Consider the following 26,247-nt stretch of genomic DNA (forward strand, 5'->3'; position numbering starts at 1 on the left):
AAATAAGTTCTCTCCAGTTTGGGTGTAAAATAGACGACTATTAGATTCAGAAAAGGTATAACTTATCTTTCGGAACAAAGTATAAGTTACCCTACCGATAACATATATTGGCATGGTCAAATTGCGTGAAGCGATTGTGAATTGCCTTTTGTAGCGATCAGATCCGACGTATTCAGTTGGATTTTAAGGTTACTTGTGTACCTCGGAATAACTTGTCTCTAGTCTGGGTGTGAAATAGATGACTATTAGATTCAGAAAAGGTATAACTTATCTTTCGGAACAAAGTATAAGTTACCCTACCGATAACATATATTGGCATGGTCAAATTGCGTGAAGCGATTGTGAATTGCCTTTTGTAGCGATCAGATCCGACGTATTCAGTTGGATTTTAGGGTTACTTGTGTACCTCAAAATAAGTTCTCTCCAGTTTGGGTGTAAAATAGACGACTATTAGATTCAGAAAAGGTATAACTTATCTTTCGGAACAAAGTATAAGTTACCCTACCGATAACATATATTGGCATGGTCAAATTGCGTGAAGCGATTGTGAATTGCCTTTTGTAGCGATCAGATCCGACGTATTCAGTTGGATTTTAAGGTTACTTGTGTACCTCGGAATAACTTGTCTCTAGTCTGGGTGTGAAATAGATGACTATTAGATTCAGAAAAGGTATAACTTATCTTTCGGAACAAAGTATAAGTTACCCTACCGATAACATATATTGGCATGGTCAAATTGCGTGAAGCGATTGTGAATTGCCTTTTGTAGCGATCAGATCCGACGTATTCAGTTGGATTTTAAGGTTACTTGTGTACCTCGGAATAACTTGTCTCTAGTCTGGGTGTGAAATAGATGACTATTAGATTCAGAAAAGGTATAACTTATCTTTCGGAACAAAGTATAAGTTACCCTACCGATAACATATATTGGCATGGTCAAATTGCGTGAAGCGATTGTGAATTGCCTTTTGTAGCGATCAGATCCGACGTATTCAGTTGGATTTTAAGGTTACTTGTGTACCTCGGAATAACTTGTCTCTAGTCTGGGTGTGAAATAGATGACTATTAGATTCAGAAAAGGTATAACTTATCTTTCGGAACAAAGTATAAGTTACCCTACCGATAACATATATTGGCATGGTCAAATTGCGTGAAGCGATTGTGAATTGCCTTTTGTAGCGATCAGATCCGACGTATTCAGTTGGATTTTAGGGTTACTTGTGTACCTCAAAATAAGTTCTCTCCAGTTTGGGTGTAAAATAGACGACTATTAGATTCAGAAAAGGTATAACTTATCTTTCGGAACAAAGTATAAGTGTCCCTACCGATAAGATATATTGACAGGGTCAAATTGATCGAAGCAATGGTGTATTGGTGGAAATGCGATCACATCACACAAATTTCGGCTGGAAATAAGATATTTCATATTGGTATGTAATTTATACCACTATTGAATCCAGAAAAGGTAATAACTCATCCTTCCGAAGGCAATTCGTTAAAAATGGTAATGGTAGGTCATATATTTTCTCCGCGTAGGAAATTTCATGCAAGTATTCGGCCCAGATGACAGCAGTTCTGAGAGTGTAATTTATCGCTGCTTTCGAATGCATATTTGCTTTGCCAACATTGATTAAATTATACCGAGACTCACAGCATCAGCTATGGCGAACGTATTATACCACATCTCCAACCTTTTGGAAAAGATGACGTCGAGTGATAAAGATTTTCGGTAGGTTCTCAGCAAAATACAGGCCTACTCAACACAAAATCTCTCATTGGAATAATTTGAATTTTAGATTCATGGCTACAAATGACTTGATGACGGAACTACAAAAAGATTCTATCAAACTCGACGACGAAAGTGAACGAAAAGTTATCAGAATGCTGTTAAGGCTTCTAGAAGACAAGAATGGTGAAGTTCAAAATCTGGCGGTGAAATGGTATGCAAACTCTTTTCATTCTTCTGCTATTCTAGTATAGTATCACAGTGATGAGCGATATAGTTTGTATATAATTTTGCAGGAGATGAGATAGTAATATTTTATGTGCTTGTGTTTAGTTGAAAATGTTTTTTGAAGATTATGTAATAACGAGGAAGTTGCCTTGTTATTTTGTCGTGTCAGGTACTGTTTCAGTGTTTGCATGAATTTAGTTGAACTGTACACACGTTCACATAGTCACATGTCACATGATTTCTGATTGCTCTATTTTTTTTCTTGTCCATTTCACTTGAGCTATGTCTCGACTCTCAATGAAGTACGGCACATATTTAAATTCAATTATCCAAAACCGAATCTCACAACAGGCCAAAAATTGCTGATGGTCTCCATTGGTTATTACTATTACAACAATAGTCATAATAGTCAAGGCGTGGACCAGATACTGTGCATCAATCTTAGGCGTACGGTACATGTTATTTTTTACAACTATTATACTGTTACTGTAATATTTTCTGTACTAGGAAATTCAGTTTCTCCTGCATTTTTCTATTTACTCTCTGCTTGGAAATTTGTTTCCATTGGGATTCTCAGTTATGTACCAGTTGTTAGTTGGTTTGAAAGATGCTCCCTTTTGGCAGCTGCAGTGATCTTGTCAGATAGCTACTGTATATCAAAAGTCGTTCAAATAGCCATAAATGCAATGTAGATTCTGGATATTATTCACCGGATGTACATGGGATGTTGAACAGTCGATGTTTGGCATATGCTCTTATCCAGAGCAAGTGGCGCCTTGATGCAATATAGTGTGTGAGGAAGCGGTATGTATTTATAGTATTTACTATCATTTATCTAATGAAATATCAAAGATTGTGAGCACATTAATGAACATATCTGACACAAATCAAGATCAATTTATTGAACACATTTAGTAATCAATATCTTAACTATTAGAATATAAATTGTTGAACTCATTGATGTCAGCATATAACTCTGGACCGTAGGCAGCAATATTCTGTTTATCGGTCTCGATGATATAGACTTGTATAAAGACAACTAAGTTGTGATATTCTGATTCACGCTTAACGCAATGTAAAGTTGATTGATTGCACATAAGGTAACCATGTAGTATGTTTAAAAAATATGCCTGCTACACTCCCTTTCCATTTTCTACACCTTCTTTTGAGAACCGTTATGTAGATTGTGGCACCAAAGTTCAATCTTTTCAGCCTTGGTCCTCTTGTGGGGAAAGTGAAAGAGTACCAAATTGAGTCTATCGTGGACACGCTATGCAGCAACATGTTGTCTGACAAAGAACAGTTGCGGGACATATCCAGGTAATGTATTGAATTTGTTATCCTTTTTTCACCTCGTTCCAACCAGAAGAAAAGCAGTAGTTATGAAATCGTGCCATTTCCAGCATCGGTTTGAAGACAGTTATCACGGAACTGCCCACTTCAAATTACGGGACCATCGGAACTATTTGCAAGAAAATAACGCACAGGCTTACCTCCGCTATCTCCAAGCAAACGGACGAATCTGTGCAGCTGGAAGCGTTGGATATATTAGGTGCGTTCTCCACTGGCGATGCTGTGATCCATGTTACCTATCGATAGTCCCTTGTCACAGGTGATTTGCTCAGTAAACACGGCGGACTTCTTGCCAGTTTTCATTCGCAAGTTAAGGATGCCTTGCTGCCTTTACTGAAAAGCCCTCGTATGGCGGTCCGTAAACGATCTATCACCGCAATCGGACATTTGGTGAGTCTCTTGCTCTTGATGCCTTGAAGTACTTCACTTGGAAAATTCATCGACCCTGATCAAGTTTTATGTGGCTTAGGCCTATAGTTGTGTTAAAAGAGATGACGGAATAGATAGGCCTACCAATCTTGTAGTAACAAGTTTATAGCTGTGTTGTAAAGTATGTTCCCTAAATTCTACAAACAAATCACTGATGTGATGTCGCAAGATTTCTGCCATATTATAACAATGGTCAGCTATTTATAAGCCAACTTTACTGGTATTATAATGCTCAGGTCCAATCCCTATTTGTTCTATTAGGCCATGAGTGAAGTTTATTACATGATGAAAAGACTAATTGATAAATTATTGAGCATGATGGAGCAAGCATACGTGATTGGTTGCATTTTGTGCCTGTGTTTAAAGATTTTGTCATATAGACTGACCTCGTTCAAATTTAAAGCTAATGCCTGCGTGTATTGATAATTTTTTGTATTTAATAACTATAAATATGACAAAACTTGAGTTTACACCATTTATCTAAAGAAATGTCACTTTCATGATAATACCCTGTGCTACATGTCTAGATTTCTGCGATACGGTCCGTCTAAGTTCAGAGGCTCTAACCTTGAGAACAAAGTGCCGAAACCGTCTATCATTGAAATATTAATCGCAGGCGGCGTCTAATTTATGGTGCTTGAAAAAACCAAGTGTACTCGAGTCAAATCATGAAAAAGGATACCCGACCGAATCATTGTGGCCGGTTCTACTGATAGCAGCCACATACTTCCTTACTCTTTCCTGCTGCCGCATCGGTGCACCTGTATTTCACATGCATATCCCCGTCGATGACAGGTCGTCACTTGCAGTGTTGCTATTTTCAACGACCTCGTCACACACTTGATATCCCAACTGGAATCCACGGACCGGGACAAGAAACTGCATCAGAGCTGCGTGCAATGCTTAACCGCCATCACGAGGCAGGCCGGACACCGTATCGGCTCCTTCCTGCCGCAGATCATGCCGCTGGCCAGCAGCTTTTGCGAGAACGAACAGGTGTCTACTGTTTCCGACGGGATTTTTGCGGCGCGATGACGAGTTCCTTGTTTCGCAGGAGAGCGACGAGCTGAAGGAGCATTCGATTCAGATGTGCGAGCTGTTTGTTCGCAAGTGCCCGCTCGAAGTGTCGTCGTACATACCCAGCATCGCGAGCCTGTGTTTGTTGTAAGTGCACGTAGTGTTAGGGCGGAGTGAAAAATGGAAAATTTTGAATTTCAAAACGGACACTTGATATGTGGTGCCAAGTTTCAAAAAAATAATTTCTATAATAATTTTGGGCTCGTGCACCCTCTAGTGGTCGTGCAATTTCTCCGAACGAGCCAAAAATAGCCAATTTCGCTATATTTTGATGACCGCTTACGCTAGAAAGCTGATTTTGGGCTTAAAAGATGCGGAAGCAACAAGTTTCTATCTCACCTCCACAGAACTTTGTCTTAAAAATGACCAGAAAAAAAGTTACAAGCAAATTATTGATTTTTAAACCATTTTTCGGTAAATTTAATATTAAAGGATTTCATCTGCTTTCGAGACTTCAGTTTTTGCCTGATTAAAAGTCATCTCTAGCAACGTTTATATCCTGACACAGAAGCATATGCTTCGGTCACCGCCTTACCGTCACTTTTCACTGCCTGGTTGTGCCAAGGATGATTGAGCCTTAATAGTGACGACCTTAGATTTTCCAGCTCGAGATATGGCAAGCTTTTTATTGCTGGTGACTGTTCCACATCTATTAGATTCAAGTTGACAATTTGGCGGTATGATTTGGCCTTGATGTTTATAGTTGGGATTTAAACAATCGGATTCTAGTGTCAACGTTGTTTTTAGGTTTCGGTTCATTAACATATCCTCCTTCAAAGTCGCCAATTGGGTCTGGTATTCTGTTTGATCTGCTCATAGTTGTAATCTTGTTAACTGCAAGTCCGTTTTGAAATTCAAAATTTTCCATTTTTCACTCCACCCTAACGTAGTGTTGCCGCGATAGCTATTCCGAGCCGTCTGTTTCTGGCATAGTTTCGCTAGTTTTGACTAGAAGATTAATGAGGTACGGTAGTTCTACAGTTCTTCTTTTACTGAGTACTCGATTAGGTGTTGCCTACTTCAGCTACTTACTCAAGCGTTTAAAATTTTATACTACTTTTACTTGATGGTTTTCAGTTTTTAGGCAAAGCTAGGCCTCAAAGAATACTTGGAAATTGCAACTTTCGCTTGAGTTGAAATCTAGAAGCTATCAGTAACTAAGCACTTCTAGTTCTGTAGTACTCAAGGAGACTTCATCCACTCATCTCACTTACTCAAGCAGTTTTGTTTGTATACATGCAACTTGTATTTTTTGATGGTGAAGTACTGATTTTTGTCTATTTAATACTATTGAATAGTATATTCATATTGAAATGAACCCGAATATTTTTGGCTGACACTCGTCAGGGGTAATTGTCAGCTACTAGTAGAGAATCGGAAAGAACATTGTATATCAACAATCGTATCACAAAATATGACGTCACCAGCATGAAAGAGAGAGCGTTCAATGTACTATTTTTAGGTGGTACACGAACTCCTTTTGTTGACAGAGTTTTGGCTGGTGTATTTTGATAAAAGTCGACTCCAAGCTTTCATGCTGGTGACGTCATATTTTGTGATACGATTGTTGATAGATAATGTTCTTTCCAGTTCTCTACTAGTAGCTGACGATCACCCCTGACGAGTGTCAGCCGAAAATATTCGGGTTCATTTCAATATGAATATACTATTCAATTGTACATTGAAGTTCTGTACCTCGAAGAAGCTCTTCAACTATTTAATACTGTGGATTGAAAAGTAGTTTTTGATGCACTTGAACAACGCGTTGGTACAAAGTTGAGAGAGCTTCTTGGAGGTACAGAACTTCAATATACAGTTAAATACTATGCCCATATTGAAATAAACCTACCGCGTCGCTCGTCGCGGTTAATGGTCAGCAACTAGTAGAGATTTGGAAAGAACATTGTGTATGAAGTGAACGAGTTTAATTGGTGTAATGTGCAGCGAATTTCCGTACACAGATATCTCACGTACGATCCGAATTATAATTACGACTCGGACGAAGAGGAGGATGACGAGGACGGTATGGATGATGATGACGCAGACGACGAAGATGATGAATTGGACGATTATTCCGATGATGAAGATATGAGTTGGAAGGTAATAAATTGCTGAAGGGCCGGACTGAGTTTAATTTACCTCAATTCTCAACTGATCTCACTGTCGATGGCTGAAAGATCATGTGTGTGGTGTGATAGACGCCCCACTCTCTTTTGACATACTGGTGCATATTATAACCTTTTACCATGTAGATTTTTCCCTCGACCATATTACACTATTTACAATGTATTTTGTGTATTCGATACGATGAGGAAAGAGCCATCTGTAGACTGTGAACAAAATTAGCTGTTTTCTCATGTAGCGACAAACTGCACAGATAGCGATGAGTTTGTGATTGTGTGTGCTTGTTATCCCAGGTTCGACGAGCTTCCGCCAAATGCATCGAAGCCATCGTGTCCACGCGCCACGAATTTTTAGTGGAGCTGTTCAAGAACGTGTCCGTAGGACTGATAGCCAGGTTTAAGGTGAGCATTGATGTCGACCACCGACCATTTCAATTTGGTAGTGGGCGAGACTTGGATTGAATCATTCCTAAGTTTCAATTTGATTACCACTTGGGTGGTTAGACCGTTTCTATCTTTTTCTTGGGAAAAAACAACATACTTCTACCGTTTGGATTTTGTGAAGTAGACTTAAGTTTTAAGATATGCGTGCTTGCTGTGTTACCAGTGAAATTGACATAAAAACCCAGCAAAATAACCTGGTGTCACGTAATTAAATATATTTTTGCAATTTGCACCTGTTTACAGTGTCATAAGTCATTTTGATTTTTGGATTTTGTGCGCTGCACTTTGAAAACTGCTCAAAGTACGCGACTCCTTGACCGAATCTACTTGAAAATACTAGCTCGAGCAGTTTTTGATCTTCATTTTCTTCTCCCACTTGAAGTAGCTCTAACATGACCACCTCTACTTGGAATTGTGCAACAGTGTACGGTTTACCTATCTCTCTACTAGAGAATCACGCAGACCACTTTGACCACCCCTGGCTGTGTTCCGCCCTAATATCAATCTTCTGTCTAGGAAAGGGAAGAGAATGTGAAGGCCGACATATTCGCCGCGTACATATCGCTCGTGAAGCACACAAGAAACATTACAGCGACGGCTTCGAACAAATCCTCCAACGAAGACGATGTTGACATGGAAACGGAAGATAGCTTGCTGTCTTTACTCGCGGGCCAGGTTCCCAGTATTATCAAAGGTGAGCTTGCCGCGTGTTGCTTCTCATGAAATCATTTTTGCCTCGTGAATGGAACACAGTTCTAAGTAGAATGCATATTAGCCGGCAATGGTGACAGATTTCTGAGATACAGTGTATATTTTGTTGGGTTCATGTTCAAAATATAGTGCAGATTATAGTTATCTAATGCATACGTGCTGGATAGTTTCAAAATTGCAAAGCTATGTAATCGCAGCGACATAATCACCAGCAAGTTGTGGAGGCTGTTATGATTTATAATTTTGACGAAAAAGAAGGTCTTAGTTGTATTCCCTGTAGAATAACTGAACTCGATAATTTGTGTATCAAATGGCAGCATGGTGCGAACAGGCAATATCGATAGGAATTTCCGCGATTGTAATTTAATATAGGAAACCTAAGACGTTTCCGATCTCGTAGCCAGTAATATTACTCGGACTGCGCTGGTTTGTGGAAATCCATTGGTGTCGGGCATTTCTAAGGTGTTTTCTTGCAACTATCAATCCATCAAAAGGTCAGTTTTTTATAATTATAACGTACCGCAACAAGTGAAAAATCTAAACTTTCACAGTTTCACATATTACTAGTCTTAAAACATGTTGTACGCTACCTTTATACAGTCTGGTGGGCAAGTCCACAGCAGACTATGATTGTTAGATAACGACACGAAGCAGAAAAATACATTCCTAATTTCTCAATCAATTTGATATGCTATTACTCTGATGGGCTGGTGTCCAATTTCATCCATTTAGCAATTGAGATATGAAGTTGTCATATATATATATGGCGGACCGGCTTAGTATCTAATGAAAACTTGGCGACAGTTTTTGCGATCTCACCTGTTCCACTCTTACGCGACAGCCGTCAAAAAGAACCTACGAGACCGCAGCGTCAAGACCCGCCAGTGCTGCTTCTCGCTGCTGACCCAGCTCGTGATGGCCCTGCCCGGCTGCCTATCGAGGCACCTAGACGTCGTGATACCGGGCGTCAGGCACTGCCTGAGCGCCGACCGACACAACACTTCGAATTTGAAGATCGACGCTCTCAACTTTGTGCATATTCTCCTGCGCAATCACAGTGCCGAGGTGGGTGCTTTTGTTTCCGCGGGTAGAGCTTGGTAGTCTGTTGCGATGTCGTTACGGTAAACTGTACCGAAACGATAAATTCCATCTCTGCCTCTGTTAGAACAGGGTTGCCATCGACCAGGACCAAAAACTAAACACAGCCAAATATTCTTGAGTAGCATAACTGCAAAATTTGTTAACTGATACTGTTCACGGCCTATTTAGGCAGCTGTTTCCTACATAAGAGTCATCACTTTCACCCAGTGGTAATGCTGGCCTCATTGTCATCTGGTCTAGTTCAAAACCCTTGTAATGTGTGCGGGGAACACTTAAAATAAGGCAAACTAAGGACATGTGTCAAAAATATGGACAAATATTATATATAAGGACATAGTGGTTTTATAAGACACCACCCTTCAACATAAGGGCAGGTCTTCTGAAGAAGTATGGTAATCCCGATTATAAATGTCTTTTTCGAGTGTTGCCTTTATATTTAGGATGGACTCCCGCATGGGTGGCAGTCCTGTCCTTTACGGATGCTCGATTAATCAACGATATTAGATTTGCACTGGTTTTTGGGCTCAAATCTGGCTGCCATGGCAATACTCTGTATCAGGAACAAACCTTCCTAGTTTGAGCCTAATACGGGAAGGAGCACCTGATAATTTGATTCCCAATTCAGTGCTTGGTTTATCGGTCGAGTATTCGAGTATCATCGTCATGACGGTATGAGATTATATCTAGTGTTTTTTCAACCATACAACTTCTAGTACTCCTACTTTTTTGGAGTACTCAAGTAGGTTTTGCCGACCTACACTGTCTACTCCAGAGCTTATAATCTTAGACTACTTCTACTTCACTGTTTTTTATGTTTTACGCAAAAGTGCTTTTTAATTACTTGGATACCGCTACTTCTGCAAACAATTTATGATGCTACTTCTACTTAATACTAATGCTGATAATTCTACCGCCTCTCCTGCTGGGGCATGATACTCTCTTGTCGTAAATTTGTCGACACTTATAGCCTTTGTTCACCGGCCATCAGAATTGCGGGTGATTTTTCTGATACGGGTATAATATCATTTCCTGTTTCCTTAGAATTACCCTGCAAACAGTTGGATTTCCCCTCTCTGAGTGTGGTTTCTGTCCGTCGCGAGTTTTAAGGTTTCGTTTGTGTGCTTTTTCAGACGATTCAACCGTACGTCGCCGTGCTGGTGCCGGCCGTGGTGCAAAGCAGTCGCGACCATTTTTACAAGATCACGTCCGACTCCTTGTTGGTCCTGCAAGATTTGGTGTCGGTGAGATAACTTTTTTTGTCTGCTTGTCCTGTCCTTGTGCGAAAGAGTATCGGATCTATTGTTTTGTCTTTTCAAATTGAAAATCTGAAAATCAGCCGCATGCGGCGTCGGTATCGCGTCAAGCATTTGGGTAATTTCATGAGCAAGAAGGTTCGGGAAGGTGTATATAATTCGGTACAGTGATTGATGCGATAGTATATACTATATAATATATATTATGCTGAATCCAAATTTTATCTGAAAAACTCTGAACGAACCCGAAGTTATGAGGCTTTAAAGGTGCTCGGTTTTCCTGTTACGCTTGAAGTCCTAATTATAAAGGTTGTTCTTGGAGGTAAGGAACTAGAATATAGAATTGAATAGTGTATTCATATTGAAATGAACCCGAAATTATCGGCTGACACTCGTCGGGGGTAATCGTCGTGTAAGTATTGAAAAAAATATGCCTGTGTATTTCAGTATGAGCATATTGTTTAATTGTATGTTTGAGTTTTTCTAATTCTGCACTTGCTTGCGATTGCTTGAGAATGTTCAGGTTTTCAGATGTTCTGATATGAGTATATCGTTTAAGTGTAAATTAAAGTTCTGTGCCCAAAAAAGTATATTGAAATCGGAAATTCTTCACAATTTCGAGGCGTGCATTTCGATTCAGGTGGTCTGCCAAGGCGGCGACGCAAAGACGCACATTCGAACAATCTACGACGCAACATTTTCGAGGCTGCAGGCGTCTGATATCGACCAAGAGGTTAAAGAACGCGCGATCATCTGTATGGGGCAGGTGCTCGCCCTGGCCGGAAATCAGTAAGTCTCTTCCAGTAGACGTCTTACTGAATAGTGTCTTTACCGGTGTTACTTCTACATCGATCAGACTATCGTCGCACGTGCCGGAAACATTGGAAATCTTTCTGCTGCGTCTGAAGAACGAGATAACGCGCCTGACCACGGTGCGGGCCCTGCACGCCATTGCGTCGCCCGCCGCACCGATGATATCACTCGGGAGCATTTTGCCCAGGGCTATGCCGATAATGGCTAATTTTCTTCGTAAAAATCAGAGATCGCTGCGAATAGCAACGTTGAGCTGCATGCACAGTATTTTCTCAAACTATTCAAAGTGAGTGTGCTTGGATAATGGGTTTGTACGATCTACTATTGCATTTGTAGTCATGATTATTTTCGATTTGTATATGTCTATAACTAGCTAAGTAAACGCTGTGATAATACTAAAAAAAATTTTACCGGGTATTTATATTTTTTCCATATTTTGATTTTCGGTGCATATTTGATCAACGTTCTGTTTCAATTTGTCTTTAGGTAAATGTCACTTGAATTAATATGTCTTTCTATAATTCTGTTCTTGATAGTTTTCGAGTATTGTGGGAGGAATCCATAGATTTGAGATCACTGTTTCGCAACCTTTTTAGGGCTCGTACCCCTTGAGCTTTCAATAAAATTTCCCGCGCCACCTGTTCATTTTCAACACAAATTTCGATGATAACCGCATTAAATTCGAAAAGTGACCACTGCCGCGAAATCGTGTGTAGCGCGAAGAATATTTTGAGTTGAATCAATCTGCCCAGAAAATATTCCACTTTTTGTTGGTTTGCAAAATGATTTTGGGCTATGGACAACGTAGAAGCCCAATTCCGCAATGCGTCCTCGCACTCCCTGATTTGGTGCTGCGCACTCCCAAAGGGTCCCCTGTTAAAAAGCCCTGTTCGAGATGAAATTGCAAAGTAACATATCATGTTGAATCCATTTTGCAAGACTTCAAAAATCTCGTAAATTTGAAAAATACTGTACGATTTTACCGACATTATCATTCGCATTGCTGTAACACATCACTAGGCGCACATAGTGATGGCTTTGTGGTGGAGTGTAGCCTGACGCGGTAGATTTTGAAGTAACTATAATCATTTTTGTGAAATAATGCTCAATTGTCTCGTGTCTTAACTGTATGCTAAGAATTTAGATTTACATGTAAAGTTTTTAATGTCAACACTATGTAGCATCTGTTTTCAATGGTGGAAACTGTGTCGACACCTGATTTTATTTACTCTCTATCGCAGCGATGTCACAGTTGATATGATCCGCGGTGTTGAACAAGAGATCACCCCCTTGATCAACGAAAACGATCTTCACATCACACAACTGGCCGTCAAGCTTCTGACACTGATGCTGCAGTCTCCCGCAGGCCGTGCCGGTGGATGGCCGGCGCCTGGCGACGCCACCCCGATGACGATTTTGCCGTCGGTGTACGTGATAATACAGTCGTCGTTATTGCAAGGTTGGGGTCGTTTCTCTGTTTCATGTTAGATCCCGTCTTGGCGTTGTATCTTTGCCCAGAGATTATATGATATTATCAAATGTAACTCCTGTTTTGTATTCTGTCAAATATAAATCAATAATTATTGGGTGTCCTGTCAACTGTCTAAAATCCATTTCCAAATCTCATTGTCAAATCGTAATGGAGCTGCGATATTGAAATTACAATAGCAACTTCACGCTCCAGCAGTCACGCAGAGATCGAACTTTATATCGTTGTCAGCCGGTGCTATGAATAAATATGTTGTACACGCCCTATGTCCTAAAAAATTGGTGATTGATGATTTTGACATAAATCTCCTGACTGAACATCTTCCGTTGAACGTGGTATCTAAACCACCTTGGCGTGTACGACATATTTCCTTCATAACATCGGCTGACAACGATATAAAGTTCGGTCTCAGCGTGACTGCTGGAGCATGAAGTTGCTATCGAAATTTCAATAAATTGCAGTTCCATTACGGTGGCGTTCTGAAGAAAACGGCTGCAGCCAAAATTTTCATTTAGTTTCGCCCTTCAATTTGAGACCACATCATTTTTAGAGTGCAGTGCCCCTTAAGGTTGTACGACCGACATTCGAAAAGTCATGGTTTTCAGTCCGTTTCCCATGCCTTTTAACTTGAAAACGTATTCGAGCTACTTTTTTTCTGTAACTCATCCCTTGCATCTGCGTGCATGTTGGTCTGGTAGAATATCGGCATTATTTTTACCTTTTTTTCATTGCCGTGTTTACATACCGACAGGGGCCGCGCTGAGCTCGGTGCTTTGCTTCTTCGAGACCCTCGTGACGTGCCAGGCGGCCCGGTCCGACGCCAGCCAGATTTCGTTTCACAAAGTGCTGCGCAAGCTCATCGAACCGATCTACGTCCCCGACAAGTCTGCGAAACAGAGTCAGAGGTCGTCGATGTCCCCGCCGCCGTCGTCGGGCCAACAAAAACCCGGCGCTCTGAGCAAGCAAGCTTACTATTCCACAGGTAGGGTGATCGAAACGTTGGTTTGTGGTATGGAACAAGGAAATTGATCTCATCGCAACGTCCGTTGCATGTGTTTTACTGCAAAGAGTTTTAGGGTGCCTGCCTGTCGTCAAAAGTTATCGGCATGCTAATGGAATTTGAAAGTGAAACCGATATGCAAAGAATGACGTAACAGTCAAAATTTGGTACCACGAAATTCGCATTGAAACAATGACACCAACAACTTTGAATACGTTCAATGTAATGTATTGATATTGAAATAAACTCGTATATTTTTGGCTGACACTCGTCGCGGGTAATAATCGGCAGCCAAGTACACAATATATCATCATACTGGCGATACGATTGTTGCTATTCAATATTATTTTCAATTCTCTACTAGTTGCTCACAATCAGGGTTGTAACCAAGTCACAAGTCAATCTCACTTTTTTAGTTTTGACTTGAGTCAAGTTCTGAGAGTCATTTTCAATTCACCACCGAGTCAAGTCCGAGTCCAAGTCACGGAGTAGAGTGTCGAGTCCGAGTCGTAGTGTTTTGACTCGAGTCCGAGTCCAAGTCATTGTGTTGACCGGTCAGTTCCGAGTCAATGTCATATGAAACCCAATTTTACGACTCTGCTCGGTGATATCGAATGCTTCGCGTTCATAATATACTAATTTTCCTCACTTCTAACAGTTTGTGGCGGCATTTTCAAGTACCAGCACTGACAGACGAAAAAATAATAGTGTGATAACTTCACTATTCTTCAAAATTACAATGAAATGCCCGTCTTGGTAGACCCAGTCTCGAGTCATGCGCAATGACTCGAGTACAAGTCGAGTCACCAAAAAATCGCGACTCAAATCTGACTCGACTTGAGTGATTACAACCCTGCTTACAATTATCCCTGACGAATGTCAGCTGAAAACATTCGATTTGTTTCAACATGAATATTTTATTCGATTGTATATTGAAATTATGTGCCTCCGAGGGTCTTTATGTTCAATGTATTTCGTAGGCCTTCTTCAATGAAACATGGTCAGAGGTTTTCGCTAGAATTCATATTTGAGTTGTTTTCATGGGTGATGTTTTCGAGTTTGTTTTAAACTGGTTTGATCGCATCTCAAGTACGTCATCCTTTCAGCCAAATGTATCTCCGCGCTCACCGGCGCCTGCCCGCAAGAAATGGACAACATCGTCAAGCAATTCGTGATGGACACTTCGAATCCGAAATCGAGCGACGCTATTCGCACTTTCGCCGTTCTCTCCATCGGAGAGATCGGACAGAAGTTTGATTTGAGCCAATTTCCCGATATCGAAAAGGTAGGATAACGTAGCCGTGATTTCGGCGTTGTAAAAAATCAAAATCTTGGCACAGGTGATCATGAAAGCGTTTACGTCATCAAGCGAGGAAGTGAAATCCGCCGCGTCATTCTCTTTGGGCCGAGTCAGTGTCGGGAACTTGTCGCACTATCTACCGATCATATTGAGAGAAGTACGGAGCCAGGTGAGATCGTCGAATTTTGATTTGCACGCTATCTCAGGTGTAATAATGTTTGTTTTTTCGTACAGTCAAAAAGGCAGTATCTTCTGCTCAACGCCCTGAAGGAGACGATCGGTTTGGCCGAGTTTACCGATTTGGAACATTACGTGGCGGACGTTTGGAAACTTTTGTTCCAGCATTCCGAGTGCGAGGAGGAAGGTGGGTTGTTTATGGGTGTCGCGACGGGTGGTGTCCTTCATAATTGACAAGTCAAGTTTATTTGCATCATTCTGGATGTGCCCAGTGGTGGAGCCAAAGGGTGTAGGGGGAGGGGCAAATGACGCCTTTTTTTCTCCAAATTGTTCATTGTCACCTGTGTTCACCAACTACGTCACTCTGAATCTGTTGAATAATGTCATTGCTCTTCTTAAGCATGAGAATTGCCCACCAAGCTCAACTCATTCTGCTCTATATAATTCTCCCTAAAATCGATTAGAATTTAAATTAGAGCCTTGAAACATTGCACCTATTAAATTAGGATTACATTTCTGGCATCTCGCTCTTATCCAGGGATCTTAAACCTAAATTTGTTCGCTGCGACAATTTCCTAGATTTGGATGACGCCGCGGGCCGCAACACCAATACTATGGGTATTCATTGGCTTTCCAAGTACGGTAGGCCTTATTTCACAGGACCTTGCAGAATGACAACCCACACCAATCGTGAAAATGTGATTTACAGTGTAGCGATTCAGGAAAAAAATTCACATCTTCAAGTATTGGAATAAAATTGCTTTTGCATTTGATTTTGGCGCGGATCATTCTAATTTGAGAACTAGAATCGTCCAGTCGTCCAAGTCTTTCTTCCGTTATTCTGATAACGGCCACTTTCAATCGGTTACAGGAACGAGAAACGTGGTGGCGGAATGCCTCGGGAAGCTGACCCTGATCCACCCGGCCGTTCTTCTGCCGGAACTTCGACAGAACCTGACATCGCCGTCGGCGCTCGTACGCTCGACCGTGGTGACCGCGTTCAAGTTCACGATCACAGATCAGCCCACTTCCGTCGACGCGTTGCTGAAAGGATGCATCGGGGAATTTCTCGCGCTTTTACTGGTAATACGGTCGTCGCCGATTTGTTGACATTTGATGGGGTGTTGCTGCTTGTCTTTATGTGTTGCGGATTAAATACGTTCAGATATAGTGGTCGAATTAAAACAACAGCGGACCCTGCTGGAAACAAGATTTTCTTTCAACAGGACCCGGAGCTGAACGTGAGGCGCGTGACTCTGACGATGTTAAACTCGGCCGCCCACAACAAGCCGTCGCTAATCCGCGAACTGCTGCCGGAAATTCTACCGCATTTGTACAACGAGACGAAAATCAGGCCGGACTTGATCAGGTACGCTCTATGCGGCCGACCAGCGCATTTTGTGTGACGAACAATTCGTCTATGAATCTGTGAACAGACCGGGGCCTGATTGACCTTACCAGTACTGACCTTTTAGTGCTCAGGACTGGTAAAATTTTACAGAAAATTTGATGAACCTCACAAAATCGAAACTTAATTTATGTTCCCATTTTGATATTAGATGTGTTATACTTGATTCTGTTGTATTTCCTACAAAACAAAGTCCAGTTAAAACCACCAACTACATTTTATTGTCCGGTTCCTTTTTAGATAAATAAGACTTTGCAATTTGCTAGTCTCTATTGTACTGCTAAATGTCACAAATTTGACTGTCGAAATATGACAAATTTTGTTTCAGAGCTTCCACATGTAACTGATCTTGAACGACTTGTAGTCTATTAGAACCGGTTTCGTACAACATATGCGGCATTGCGTTGTATATACCAAATCCAAAATAGACCATAAAGCCTACATTACGACACCATGTTGAAATATACGTTCCAAATTTTTAACCTTATTACATTTTTATGTTTCATTTCTCTAATTATTGGACAAACTTCAAATTTTTTTTGCGAAATCACAGTATTTTTAAAGGTAACTGAACCGTTTTTTCTGTGTGATCACTGATCAGCATGGTCGTCTACTTGAGACTACTTTTACACTTGTTATGTTTGACTTGAGCCAACATTTGCAATTCGTTCCGACAGGGAGGTTTTGATGGGTCCTTTCAAGCACACTGTAGACGACGGGCTGGACGTGCGCAAGGCCGCGTTCGAATGCATGTACACGCTCTTGGACAGCTGCGTGCAACAACTCGACGTCTTTGAATTCCTCAGTCACATGGAACTGGGCTTGAGAGACAGCTACGATATCAAGGTCGGGAGATTCTTTCCGTGTGCGTTGCTTGATTTCTGCATACGCTCGAGTCGGGCTGCGAAGCTCAAACTGGCGCAAATATCTGTAGTTGATGGTTGTCGCAATGGGCGGTATCCTTTGGAATTGAGAAGTTCGATTTCAGAGATCACCAGTACAACAATTAGTGATGATTCAGTGTCCTAATCTTCCGTCGTATGAAGCTACTGTGCAGACGCAACTTATACAGTCAGTATATACATACCAGTATTATATACCAATGCTATGACTCAACAAGTCCCAAGCGTAACCTGGTTTGAGAACGGCCGCTCTAGCTGTTCAAAATGCGGATGGAAACTTCAAAACTCGATATGGTTTCGGTTTGAGTGTAGTTTAAGATCGGAAACGTTGACCGGTCCTTGTTGTTTCAGATGCTGACCTTCCTGATGCTGGTCCGGCTCGCGGGCCTGTGCCCCAACATTGTCCTGCAGCATCTCGACAAGATTATCGAACCGATCAGAGCCACGTGCACAGTAAAGGTACCACTGGCTTTCTTGTTCTTTGTTGCTACTTGTCGCGATTGTAAAATTGACTTGACAAAAGTGTACTTCATTATCATAATCGGATTACAGTGGGGAGTGTTCTTTTTTTGCTGTCATGAGTAAGTCGGTAAATTGGCTTTTAGAAGTGAAGAACCAGACTTGGACAACTAGATATTTCCAGTTGGCTAATTAGATCAATTTTAGCGAAAAGCCAATAATCTAATTCTAATCTAATTTGTGAAATGTTTCTCTGCCGTAATTTTAAGTCATATGGAATGTTTCAAGTCCTATGACTTGGGGTCGACCTGTGAGCAATGACTCGAGTACAAGTTCAGCTGAGTCATTTTCATTTACAAGTAAATGACTCGAGTCAAGTCAAGCCAACGAAAAATTACATCATGATTCGAGTCATTACAACCCTGGTTTTGAGTTCGCAAATTACAGTTCTTTTCGAATAGAAATAGCTTTGTTACGACGATCGTCCTTTTCGTAAGGTGAAAGCCGACTCGGTGAAACAAGAGTTTGAGAAGCAGGACGAATTGAAAAGGTCGGCTTTGAGAGCGGTCAACGCGCTGCTGGCGATACCGGACGCGGAGAAGTCGCCGATCATGGGAGAGTTTCTTACGCAAGTGAGTGCCGTATAAAGTCTCCTGGTTGAATAGCGCGAGTGTACTTACCCCATTGAACCCGGTGAAAGTGGAGATCGAAGCTGTAACAAAGGTGGTCGATAACGAAGTACTCTTGCTCTTTCGGAGTACTAAAATAAGTTTTCAGTACTTGCACCACAAACGGCTATCCTTTTAGACTACTTCGACTTTACAATTTTCAGTTTTTTAGGCAAAACTAGGCCTAGAATACCTACTTGGACTTGAGTATAAAAATATGGCGTCACTTTTACTGCTTGAGTGTGATCACCGATTACTACGATGAGTACTTTTATAATATATGGTAACAAAGTACTTTTGCTTGGACAGAGTACTCAAGTAGACTCGATTCACGATTTTCTGATGACTTGAATTGGCGCGAGTCATTTTCTCAAAATGCGTAAATGACTCTACTCGAGTCAATCTGTGTATTGACTCGACTTGGACTCGAGTCATTGCGTATGACTCGAACCAAGTCGTAGACTCGAAGACTCAGACGGCCAAGACCGACATTTCATTGTAATTTCGAAGAATAGTGAAGTAACCACACCATTGGGATTTCGTCTATTGTTACTTGAAAATGCGGCCAGAAACTGCTAAAAGTGAGGAAGATTAGTATATTATAAATGCGAACCATTCGATATCACCAAACAGAGTTATAAAAAGTGGGTGCAACTGGAAACTGAGCAGTCAACACAACGACTTGGACTCTGACTCGAGTCATAATACCAGGACTCGAACTCGACCCTCTGCTCGCTGACTTGGGCTCGGACTTGACTCAATGGTGAATTGAAAATGACTCGACTCGAGTCAATAATATAAAAGTGAGATTGACTTGTGACTCGGAGCCTTGTGACTTGGTTACAACCCTGCTCCGAAGTAGGTTGTCCCCCACCTGCACATGCACATACTTCTATTTGTTTTTAGAAAGTTTATGATGATACTTCTGTGTACCAACTATGACCACTTTGACCACCTCTTTTATCCAATCTGGCCAATACTATAATAGAAGAGCTTCTTGGAGGTACAGAACTTCAATATACTATTAAATAGTATATTCATATTGAAATGAACCCGAATATTTTCTGCTGACACTCGTCAGGGGTAATCGTCAGCAACTAGTAGAGAATTGGAAAGAACATTGTATATCAACAATCGTATCACAAAATATGACGTCACCAACATGAAAGAGAGAGCGTTCAATGTACTATTTTTAGGTGGTACACGAACTCCTTTTGTTGACAGAGTTTTGGTTGGTGTATTTTGATTGTGGCTACGTGGCTACGTGGGAAGAACGTCAAGACGTCTGCAGGACCGCATAAACCAACATGTCGCCAGATTTATCAGAACACGCTCAGTGAAAAGCTCACCCCTAACTCATCCACTTAAAATTGATGCTGATCAATCAAAGGCCATTAATTCTGCCATCGGCAAACATCTGTTGGATAATCCGATTTGTGCGAATAATTACCGAGACGACCGATTTCGAATCGTAGGGCGAGGCCGCTCACAATTCCATTTGTGTGCCTTGGAATCAACTTTTATCAAAATACACCAACCAAAACTTTGTCAACAAAAGGAGTTCGTGTACCACCTAAAAATAGTACATTGAACGCTCTCTCTTTCATGCTGGTGACGTCATATTTTGTGATACGATTGTTGATATACAATGTTCTTTCCAATTCTCTACTAGTTGCTGACGATTACCCCTGACGAGTGTCAGCCGAAAATATTCGGGTTCATTTCAATATGAATATACTATTTAATAATACTATAATAGTAAAAACTTGCACACAATATGTAGATTTTACGAATCAAAATACCACGTGAATCACCCAAGACTGTGTTCTCATCTAGGTCCGTTCCAGTACAGAGCTGTCGGCTATGTTTGATAATGTCCAGAAGGACTCGACGACCGGTATCTCGGCTACTATGTCTTCCGAGTCGATGGACACTTCTTGAAGCGGATCGTGTGATGTTGGATTTGTGTCTCTCCTATTCTTTGTTATGCTGGATGGCGCTGCTGCGTCTCGAACAATTTCAGACATGTTTTGTACGAATCTTGTATTATTCGTTTTCGAACCGATTGGTTGCTATTGAGTGCATTTGTTCATGAATAAAAATGCTCGTAATACAAAGTAGGGTCAATGCACCTGATTTGGATGGATAGCGGAGATAAGCGGATTGATTATTATCAAATCTGAATTTCAGGATGAAAATTGTAATTGAAGTCCAAATTTTCAATTCCAGCTTCAGATCGGGTGATGATTCAAAATAATTTATCATTATGTAAAAGCAGGCCAAAACATTCAATTTCGAATTAATTCTGATGGGTAGCTGGAGTGATCAAAAATGCAATTCGAGCTACTAAATTGCATCAAAACGGTCAGATTCATCAAATCTTCTCGCATCATTTTTACAAATCAATACACCATAAAAAGACACGATTTGGAGTAGCCTTTTAATTAGACACCTTTGCCGACAGAATGTAAATAAGAGGCATGCGCACTAGATATAAGTATGCAGTGGCGGCTCGTGACAATATCGGGTGGTGGGGCGAGGGCTGCAAGCGACTTTTTATCAGCATGGCGTCACAATGGCGTTTTCCAACGTAAACAAGTGACTTGGTGGTACGGTAACACGAACTTCCCGACAACAGTGATTTTAACGTATGTGCCGCGAGAGGTCTGCCGGTGAGCTGTGACTTGAAGTGCGTATCCGGACAATACCGAGAATACTATTACCGAGAATGCTATTACCGAGAAGGACAATACCGAGAATGGACATTACCGAGAATGGACAATACCGAGAATGGACATTACCGAGAATGGACAATACCGAGAATGGACATTACCGAGAATGGACAATACCGAGAATGGACGTCACCGAGAATGGACAATACCGAGAATACTAATACCGAGAATGACTATTACCGAGAATAGCTATTACCGAGATTACTATTACCGAGAATGTCTATTACCGAGAATACTATTACCGAGAATGCTATTACCGAGAATGACCATTCTCGCTAAAGTCCATTCTCGGTAATATCCATTCTCGGTAATGTCCGTTCTCGGTAATGTCCATTCTCGGTATTAGCATTCTCGGTAATGTCCGTTCTCGGTAATAGCATTCTCGGTAATGTCATTCTCGGTAATGTCCATTCTCGGTATTGTCCATTCTCGGTAATGTCCATTCTCGGTATTGTCCATTCTCGGTAATGTCCATTCTCGGTATTGTCCGTTCTCGGTAATGTCCATTCTCGGTAATAGCATTCTCGGTAATGTCCATCTCGGTAATAGCATTCTCGGTAATAGTAGGGAACCCTTGAAGTGTGGTAACTGCGTAAACGGCGTACGGAACAAAGATTCGACACGGTTCATGTTCGCACTATACCTGACTAATTATCTGCAGAAATGGAAATGACTATAACTCGAGAGATTGCGTAAGCCTAACTGGAAAGGTCATCGAGTTCGGACACATACGCAATTGTTATCTCATAGATTGGACAACAGTGGCGGCTCGTGACAATATCGGGTGGTGGGGCAAGGGCTGCAAGCGACTTTTTATCAAGATGACGTCACAATCGCGTTTTCCAACGTAAACAAGTAACTTAATGATGGTACGGTAACATGAATTTCCCGGCAACAGTGATTTTAACGTATGTGCCACGAGACTCGAGAGGTCCGCCGGTGAGCTGTGACTTGAAGTATGGGAACTGCGTAAACGGCGTACGGAAAAAAGATTCAACACGGTTCATGTTCGCACTAGGCCTGACTAATTATCTGCAGAAATGGAAATGACTATAACTCGAGAGATAGCGTAAGCCTAATTGGAAAGGTCAACGAGTTCGGACAGATACGCAATTGTTATCTCATAGATTGGGCCTGTCATATTGAATCCAAAACATCATTCTGAAGAACTAAGAATAGCAGCCTCGGAAATTCGGTCTCGGTACAGCATAGAAGATTTTGGCCTTGAAACTGGAGACTGTAACACGACACATACGGCTTTATTACTGTCTATACTCTATAGGTCTGCTGCGAAATCGCCTTTGGAATATATATATTACCGAATAAACGTGGATGAAAGCCTTAAACTTAGTACACTGTTACATGACATCATCGAGAAGTGTCCTCATGGCCCTTTTCGGTATGGCACACTGTCAAAATTAATGCGAACAGACCAACACCGAATTTTGCGTAAAATTTACTGAGGAATAGGCTGATCAAGTGATTAGCTGTTAGCCGCCATCGAAAACTAAATAGCTATCGCGCTTGAGGGGGTTGTAAGCAAATGGCTTGACGGCCACAATTTCACGGTGAAATTGACATTGGAGGATATAATATCAAAGTAAATATTTGAATGGAATCTGAGAATGATATCATCATCTCAGTTAACGTTACCGCAGATACAACGGCTTTTGCGTGATATCCGCAATGCGTTGAAGGCTAAAGTGTCAGATCGGAGCGCATCTCTACCATGCTCGACCTTGATAACGAAATTACTGCCCTAATCATTGAGTGTCAACCTTGAGACTTGACATAGCGTTCGATATAAAAATCAAGACATACTGTTCAAAAGCTTATGACGGATCTAGGTAAGGAGCATCGTTAAAATCAATAGAGACCAATACCGGCTTTGCGTATAATCTGTTAGCGATAAATGAGAGTCAGCTCTCACTCGAATTAGGAAACGAAATTACCACTAACACAGTTCAGTGACAAACTTTACACTTGGTAGAGCGTTCGATACTAACGTTAAGACTTACCGTGCCAAATGTCATAACCGATCTCAGTATTGAACATCGTCAAAATCAATGGATTGGATACCAATACCAGCTTTTGAGTAAAATCTGTTTGCGATACATGAAGGATCAGCACACACTCAACTTCGGAAACGGAATTACTACCCTAAACTTTAAGTAAAAACCCTGAAACTTGGGGCAGTGTTAAATACCACCATCACGACATGACATACCAAGTTTCAAGAGTTTTCATGGTGTGAAACACCATCAAAATCGACCTATACCACCAAAGGTCGACTAAACGCATATGACGGTAACCGAGTTCAGCTATAGATACGATTGTTACATCACACCTTAAGGGCACAGAGCTAATTTGCCCCGGTTGCTCGGTCATTTTATGAATAGGAGAGAGTAAATTACCGTTTCTTTATTGTGCGCGGCTTTGAGAGAATAGACAGTGAAAGCTTGTTATGAGCGCTACCGGGGCATGCCCCGGCTAGGCATTCGCAAAGCAAAAACACAGAAGAGAATTCGATTTTCGTAGAGACTTCGCTATATATGGGCATTTACAAGCGAAAGGACAAGAAGAATACGATTTTCGCTGTGGTTTCGGTATATATAGATTGGTGTGCGTCTATAAATGGTAAAGAATTGTTATTGAAGAGAATTTTAGGTGGGGCAATGCCCCAGTTGCCCTATAGGACGAGCCGCCACTGTTGGACAATGTCATATTGAATCCAAAACATCATTCTGAAGAACTACGGATAGCAGCCTCGGAAATTCGGCCCCGGTACAGCTTGGGAGATTTTGGCCTTGAGGCTGGAGACTGTCACACGACACATACGGCTTACGGTCTATAGCAGTGGTTCTTAACCTTTTTTCTTCCAGCGCCCCCTTTCAAAAATTATCGTGCTCCAGCGCCCCCCCCCCCCCAACTTCATATTGTAAGGAATGTAATAAAGACAATGAGTAAGAGGGAGGGCCGTAACAGCACTTCGTTAACCTCCCTAAAACGATTGCCTTGCGCACCCATAGCGTGATAAACCGAACTTCTGAGGGCTTCGCCCCCACGAACCCCATATCGTGATTTTGATGGTCAGCAAAGTTTGTGTGGCCTGGTGCCCTAGGTACCAAAATTTTCCATAATGCATGAATGAATAGGTGGTAATTACATATATAAGTCGCTATAAACTTTTATCCTCTCAGCCCACGTAATCAGATTTACCAGTAGCACTGAGTGAACTGTTGCATAGGAAAATAAAGGGCACGTAATTAATAATTAAACATATTCAGGCGTGCCTGCAGGTACAATTATTCGTTATTCGTTACCAGAGCCGTAACAGCACTTCGTCAGCCCCCCCCCCCAAACAAAAAACGTTGGTCCTGGGCCCCCATCGGGTGATAAACCAAACTTCCGGGGGACTTAACTCCCAGAGACCCACTAGGCTGTCCGCTATTTGCTGATAGCCTATTAGGTATCTACAATGGGTGTCCATTTACTGAGGCAGCTATTCTCGCCTATTCGCGCGAAGTGCGAAAAATTTCACTAATTAATGATTGAATTGGTCAATGTCATCGGGAATTGTATGTAAATTGAGATCAATTTTTATCCTCTCTGCTCACGTAAACACATTTGGTAGAGCTGAGTGAGGTGCAATGTTCCCTCCAAGCTGCGCACGTGCGCAGTGCTGACACGGTCTCTGCACAAAGAAAATCTACGTTGCGCACAACAAATCCGGAGTCATTACATTTTTTTAGTCGTTACGCACTGTTGTCCAAGGGTCAGTGCAGTGAGTCTTTGAGTGTGCGCAGACTCATCAAAACTTGAAGCGAACATTGTGAGGTTTCTTGGTAACTGTAGGACCCGTTACTAATAATTAAACATATTCGGGCGGGCGAACCCGTTGGTATGACTTCGTTGCATGATGTTATTTCGTGACACCCTGTCTGCAATATCAAAAAATATAGAATCGCTCAACGGGGATATCGCCCAACAGGAATATCCCGTGTCGCCCAATCGTACTAAACTAAAAGACGCACACGATTTCAGATTGGTATTTCTTCACTGACGTATAATTTTTCCCTGCCAGATGGAATTCGTCTTCTTGGGTTCAGATTGCCAAGACAGGAACATTCGGTGTCAGTCATTCAGGCGCCCATGGACAATTAAACCTATATGTATTTTGAAGGCTATATGTAACGAAGTTTTCGGTGTTAATTTGCTCTGAATACTAATTAAGGATATGTCCTATCACCACATCATCTACTGCGAAGCCATTTTTCTCCAGCGCCCCCCATACCGCCCCCCTGAGCCCAGCGCCCCCCATATCGCCCCCTGAGCGTTTCCGCCCCCCTTCAAGATTGCCAGCGCCCCCTGGGGGGCGCTGGGGGCAAGGTTAAGAACCACTGGTCTATAGTGTCCACTGTCTATATGTCTGCTGCAAAATCGCCTTCGGAAAATATATTACCGAATAAATACGTGGATGAAAGCCGAAAACTAGGTACACTGTTACATGAAATCATCGAGAAGCAGCCTCATCATGACCGTTTTCGGTATGGCACACTGTCAAAATTAATACGAACAGACCAACACCGAATTTTGCCTAAAATTTACTGAGGAATAGGCTGATCAAGCGATCAGCTGCTGTTGCTTGACAGGAGTTGTAATTGTGAGCAAATGGCCTGAAGGCCACAATTTCACGGTGAAATTGACATTGGAGAATATAAAATAAAACTAAATATTTGAATGCAAACCGAGGATGTTAGTAAACTGTTTCATGATATCATCATCTCATCACCTATCTCAGTATGGAACACAGTTAGCGTTAACACAGATACACCGGCTTTTGCGTGAAATCCG

At 41.6% G+C, this 26,247-nt stretch overlaps 2 protein-coding genes across 3 annotated transcripts in view; one reads left to right on the top strand and one right to left on the bottom strand.

Annotated features, from left to right (window-relative positions):
• Positions 1-26,247, bottom strand: part of LOC145453504 (B-cell receptor-associated protein 31-like) — a 457,607-nt gene that overhangs the window by 77,072 nt on the left and 354,288 nt on the right. The window lies entirely within an intron of this gene.
• Positions 1,580-20,778, top strand: LOC145453537 (cullin-associated NEDD8-dissociated protein 1-like). Its single transcript, XM_080331502.1, has 25 exons — positions 1,580-1,729; positions 1,797-1,940; positions 3,167-3,274; positions 3,358-3,506; positions 3,567-3,697; positions 4,532-4,732; positions 4,791-4,900; positions 6,775-6,913; positions 7,231-7,338; positions 7,897-8,074; positions 8,933-9,156; positions 10,323-10,433; positions 11,086-11,234; positions 11,302-11,544; positions 12,500-12,717; positions 13,499-13,729; positions 14,854-15,032; positions 15,088-15,216; positions 15,282-15,411; positions 16,096-16,307; positions 16,451-16,593; positions 17,310-17,478; positions 17,886-17,993; positions 18,491-18,625; positions 20,498-20,778. The coding sequence occupies exons 1-25, from the start codon at positions 1,662-1,664 to the stop codon at positions 20,600-20,602; spliced, it is 3,822 nt and encodes a 1,273-aa protein (XP_080187628.1). The 5' UTR covers positions 1,580-1,661; the 3' UTR covers positions 20,603-20,778.

The sequence above is a fragment of the Botryllus schlosseri genome, chromosome 13 (genome assembly GCF_051294905.1).
Source record: "Botryllus schlosseri isolate E-star chromosome 13, Bs_hap1, whole genome shotgun sequence".
NCBI lineage: Eukaryota > Metazoa > Chordata > Ascidiacea > Stolidobranchia > Styelidae > Botryllus > Botryllus schlosseri.

Excerpts from the sequence above, each read along its gene's own strand:
- LOC145453537 (XM_080331502.1), top strand. The coding sequence starts at position 1,662 with ATGGCGAACGTATTATACCACATCTCCAACCTTTTGGAAAAGATGACG. Across the intron at positions 7,339-7,896 it reads GACTGATAGCCAGGTTTAAG|GAAAGGGAAGAGAATGTGAA; the intron begins GTGAGCATTGAT and ends TCTTCTGTCTAG. Across the intron at positions 17,994-18,490 it reads GAGCCACGTGCACAGTAAAG|GTGAAAGCCGACTCGGTGAA; the intron begins GTACCACTGGCT and ends CCTTTTCGTAAG.